At 49.9% G+C, this 5,552-nt stretch overlaps 1 protein-coding gene across 1 annotated transcript in view; it reads left to right on the forward strand.

The window, feature by feature from the left end:
* Ankrd60 (ankyrin repeat domain 60) overlaps positions 1–2,597 on the forward strand; it is a 5,855-nt gene extending 3,258 nt beyond the window's left edge. Inside the window, exon 2 of the mRNA XM_013352106.1 lies at positions 2,440–2,597. Within this exon, the coding sequence (XP_013207560.1) occupies positions 2,440–2,597 (158 nt within the window). The remainder of the gene's footprint in view (positions 1–2,439) is intronic.
* The last annotated feature ends 2,955 nt before the right edge of the window (positions 2,598–5,552 follow it).

Consider the following 5,552-nt stretch of genomic DNA (forward strand, 5'->3'; position numbering starts at 1 on the left):
GAAGAGAGGGGGGGGGGAGAGGGAGAGAGAGGAGAGAGAGAGAGAGTCTCTAGGCTGCCTGGGGAATGAACAGCCGGTAGTCCGGAGACACTGCAGAGCACTGCAGGACCTGGAGCGATGGAGACCGCTCTGAAAGCAGCCTGTCGCCACGCTCAGCTCAGCGTTCTCGAGCTGCCCTTCCTGGGCTCAGTTTCCTAATCCGGAAAGCAGAGCCCCATTAGCTCCAGAATTCTCTGTGCTGTTCCCCGGTGGACAGGAATGACTCTGCAGTTTGCCAGTGTGTGTGTGCAGGCAAGGCCAAAACACTTTTCCTTGCTGCACTTAAAAAATAGGCTAAATGTTTTATATTTCCTTAGAGTTGTGTAAAGATGCTTTCGATATTCTTGAAGCTTTATGGAGCTCTAAGTTGTGTTTTGAGCCTCATTCTATAGCTGACAAGTTATGAAAGAGATGAGGCATAGTTGGGGGACTGAGTGACTGTCCCCCCAACAAGGAATTTGAAAATTATGTATCCTCCTAACTCTGGACCCCTGCTGGTTCTTTTGTTTTCACCAATGAGCAAGAAATTCAAGCAAGCTGAAGAGGGAATGAGAGGTGGGGTGACTTCACACTGATGTCACAGTGTTGAGACTCGGCAGTCACTTAGCAACTGTTGGAGGCCTGACCCCTGGGCTGGGCTGGCACGGTGGAGATGGTGCCGATCTGTCGCTAAGAGACATTTGGGCCCCTGCCTATAAATAACTGGCTGGCCCATCTGCCCACCTCCAAGGTGGCAGAGGGAAGGAAGGGCAAGTGAGATCATGGCGGGAGAGTGTCTCGATGGCCAGGCCAAAACAAGTCAAGTGAATTCATGGGCCAGCAGTGCCCCTGCCAATCATTTATGTATCTGTTGATAATTAGTAGCATTTGTCTCAGTGGCTGCCTGTCTGCAGAGGGAACGTGCTAGCGAGTGTATAGGAAAGACTGTGAGTGAAGAAACCCATCTCTTCCCGGACATGTACAAAGAGGTTAGAAAGTCAAGTTGTCTTAGGCTAGTGACAGACTGGCTCCCATGTTCAAGCCACAAATAAGACCCTAATTTACAGATTTGCTGGCCAGAGTTTTCTGTCTTCCTCCTCCTGAGAGTCTGGTCATCAAGTGGTACCCAGGAGCCTGGGGGAGTCTGCTCTGTCACTCACATCCTAGCAGGGGCCCAGCCTCACTTTGCTCCCTGGGAGGGAGAGCCACGGAGGCTGGAGGGGCAAGAAACCAGAACATTCACGGATTCTGCTCAGTTGAGAGAGTCCCGGTATAGCTTGGGTAGACCATTATTGCTTATGGACATCCCAAGTCTTCTGTGGTCCCTAAGATGGTAGGTGACCAAGAAAGAAACATGTGTATGTGTTTTAAGAGAGAAACTAAATACCACCACATTCCAAAAAACATTACCTACATAAGGCCCCTTCAACTATTTATTTATTTATAACTATTTATTTATTATTTATTTATCTATTTATTTTTTAGGCAGGCTCTCATATATCTCAGGGTAGTCTTGAACTCCTGGTCCTCCTGTCTCCAGCTCCCAAATTCTGGGATGACAGGTGTGTGCCACTAAGCCTGGCTGGTTTATGTATGTGGGCCTAGGGGCCTACCTAGGTCCTCTGTTCTTCACGTATCCATTTTATTCAAGACTCCAAGCTGGGTCAAGCCAGAACTCTTGACACTCAGGTCCAAATACAGTGAGTGTTGATATTTTGCTTCTGATGTTACCATAGGCTTATATGGGGACAATGTGTCCCCACCAGGGGCAATGTCTGGGGGATGTCCTTCACTGCGAGAGCTAGCCGTGGGTGTGGCTGATGTGTCATGACAGAAGCCATGGAGACTGTGGTGTGTGGGGTAGAGAGGGTTAGTTACCTAGTTGAGAGTGTCAGTGAAGACGACGTGGAGAAACCCTGACGAGGGCTGTCTGTCATCTGCAAGGCCTTTCGTGCGTCACTGTCATCTGTTTAGCCAGCTAATGGCAGCATTCCCTGGAGTCGGTATTGAGTCGAAGGTATATAACTTGCTAAGTACACTGTCAGGCCTGTGATGTATAGCTCAAATTTAAGTAGTTCTATTTGTAGAGTTTGCCTCATAAAACGATTTCACTGACTCATGTATTTTTCCCCAACAGGACAAGCTGTAATTACAAAATTTTATAAATCATTGCTATTGTGTATGGTTTTTTTTTTCTTTTTGGGTCCAGCTTCGATCTGAGCTGAGCCAAATTAATTTTCTAAAGAGCATTAGAAGCAGCAAACAGGCTCCTGTGCAGCCATCAAGGGAGAGACTTTCCCCCCCTTTGCTCAAGATCTTAAATGTATCTTGGCGTGATTCAAGGTCAGACACTATCTCAACTGATACAGTGATTTCTCTTTAAATCCTAATTTTGTTAAAAGGAAAAATTGTTCCCCACAGGGATTTTGATGGACGATGCCACCCTGAGGTTCTACGATGTCATCCCTGGCGCAGTGATTTCATTATGTATCTGGCATTACGATGGTTGGACAGAACTGGTCTTGGCAGCAGTGGAAGGGGACCCCAGTAAGGTGGTTTCATGCTTCTTTCAATATTAGGGGTTGAGGGACTCCCCCCTACCAATCTTTAACATGAGCATTTGAATAAAGGCCTCAGAGTAGGGAAGAAAAATGGCGTATCTCCAGCCACTCTGGGCTTGAGTCCCCTGGGTTCACTTCTTTACAGCTTAGAAATGTGTTTACTTCACCCGCGGTGGAGCTCAAGGGGTGCCTTTCCGAATATCTACATGTTGGTCAAGTTGACAATGAAATTTTAATCCTAAGAACGGGCTGTAGCTCCATGCTCGGAGACTTGTGTGCCCTGAGCAACTGAGCAGAAATATTCTAGGAGGTCTGTCTGATTAGGGGGATGGGGTCACCTTGGACAGCAGCCTGTGTGCCAGACCCCCTGCTGGGCAACCCGCTGTCTCTGCTGGGGGGGGGGGATGGGAAGGAAGACCAGGACAGGAATGCTCACCCCCTCTGTGAAGATGAATGGTTGGCTCTGGGACAAGTGTGTGCTCTTCCTTCTGAGGACTTTGAGGGGTAGAGCTCTGAGATTCTGGGGAGGAAGAGGCAGTTTCCTGGTGGGACGGGGTTCAAGGGAAGGTTGAGTGCTGGTTGCATCTGGGGAAAGGAGGGTGGTGGTAGTCTCCGTATCACAGACCCCAGGCCTGAGACACAGGAGGGAGGTCTATCCAACCCCACCCGTAGTATGTTTCCCAGGCATTTTTCTACATCCCCAATTTCTCCTTTCCCAGTTTTTCTCTTCTTTCCTGGAAATTTAGCCACTGCCTCGGCTTATCCCCTCCTGCCTGAGGAGGTAACTATTGCCCTCTGCTCCCTGTGTTCCTGACCCCATTGCCCCTCCTCATCCCACCCCCTCCCTGACCCTGGACCTCTGAAGCATGGTCCTCACTGTGGTAACCCATGGCCCTCTTCCCATCCCCAAGAGGGTTCTATGGCAGGCTAGCTACCTCCCAGCAGAGTTCGGAAAGTTTCAAGAAGTTGACAGTGGGCACGGAAGTAGATTGGAAAGGAATGCAGAATCCATCACAGCTCCAAGAGGACTTTCCTCTTCTTGAGCTCCTTCAGGGTACCGTGTTGTGTTGTTATTTCCAAAGGGCCACAAACATCTTCCTTTGAACACTAGCAAAGTTACTTTCTCCCTTCAGAGCACCTGACAGGAAGGCCATCCTGTGTCCCCTGCCTGACCAGGGGTGGCTGCCCTTCCTGAGGACATGCAGGTCACCGAACAGTGTCCCCTGTCAGCATCCCCCTCCCACTGTGCTCCCTGGTTTGGATCAAGTAGGACCTCGTGCGCCCTGGGGTGTGGGTCGCGCTCTGGAGACGACCCTGACCTGTTTCTCTCATCCAGCTGTCTTGTCTTGGCATCAGCGAGGACACCTTCTACCGAACGGCGAACTCACAGCACTTTAAGGGGGAGCAGTGGAGGCAATGGACCGCCCAGAGGGCGTTTGTGGCCTTGTACATCTCTGCACACAGAGGCCACGTGGATGCCGTGCAGTATCTCCTAGAACTTGGTAATTCCGCAGAAAGCACTATCTGGTCTGGTTGGGAGGACACAGTGATCTATCTTGTTTCTTCAGCAGTGGCTCCCTAGACCCCAGTCCTCACCCACCAAACATGTCTCCTGCGGGGCTCTTATGGAGGTTTGCACATCTCTGGGCTGGATCTCTAGAACATTCTCTTGTGGCAGGACCAAAATTATAGGACAGTAAGACACGGGGTGTCCAGGACTTCCAAACTTGTCCTTTCCGAGTAGCCCATAGTCTGTCTTTATCCTGGCCCCGCAGAAATGCAGTGGACCTCACCTTGGGTATCACAAGGAGTGGCCAACAGGCTGGCTGGAGGTTCTTCTCAAATTAGATCCTCAGAAAGATGCTCACCGCTCCTCCTTTTCTTCCTGTCTCCCCTTGAGGGTGACCATCTGTCCATCTGTCCCTCTGTTCAAAACTGTAGTCAGCACTGTGTCTGGACAGATGTCAGGGGATCTTTTGTTCTCCCTGGTTGGGAGAATGGCACCCCTGATTGAAAAACAATCCACTAAAAACAGTGCCGCAGGTTCAGACCACCCAGAGCTCTGACTTCCTTGGGAAAAGGAAGGACTAGCAAGGACCTCTGGCCTTTTAAGCTGCCACCTCCAGCCCTGTCGTTTTCATCTGCAGTCTTGCTCAGTCCTGGCTATCACCCCCCTTCTACCAGGAAGGGTGGGAGACACCTCAACTTTCCAGGGCAGAAGCCTGGCATGTCACATCTCTGCTACAGAGCTCAGGGATGGCTGGGTGATAACACCATGTTCTCTGCCATTCCACACTGCCTTTCTGCACTTCTCTTGTACAATGAAAGATGGCCTTTCACAGCCCAGCAGTCCTTTAAGCTCATAAAAAGTCATCTTCGCTCTGATAGAGCCGTGATGTATTTGAAGGCACCAGTTAAAAAATGACGGCCAGCTTTGCAAAGTTTTCCATCCTCTGCAGCCACCACAGAGGGAGGTACAGAGTCATGCCCGCATTCTGGAAGCCTACTTGAGCTTCGCCTCGTCAGCCAGCCATAGCTCAGTCGGACTGTGGCAGCAGCCACAGTGCCGGCTGGGTTGAATTGAATTGCCTTGTTTTCTGTGTCATGATTTTTGTTACCCCGTGAGTCCATGCTGGACCCTTGTCATTAGCCCATCTGTCTGCAGGAGGCAGAGAGAACCCAGATCTCTCCATGCATAGGCTGTTATCCCCTGTCACCTCCCCAGAACCTCTAGCTGTGTGCTGGGGACAAAAAACCAGCATGGATCTTAGGTGGGAAAGCCAGCCAGGGATTACAAATTATTAATTCCATAGCTAGCCACATATGGGATGCATTAAACATTGTGCATACTGAGCTTGTATAGGTTGGGGTAAAGGTGGTAGAGAGGAAGAGCTAAGGAAATTACTGAAATCCTAAGAAGAAAAAAAATGCAAGTGTAGTCTGTAACAGGAATAGTATGTGCAAAGAGCCTGG

This window comes from Microtus ochrogaster, linkage group LG8 (genome assembly GCF_000317375.1).
Source record: "Microtus ochrogaster isolate Prairie Vole_2 linkage group LG8, MicOch1.0, whole genome shotgun sequence".
NCBI classification, from domain to species: domain Eukaryota; kingdom Metazoa; phylum Chordata; class Mammalia; order Rodentia; family Cricetidae; genus Microtus; species Microtus ochrogaster.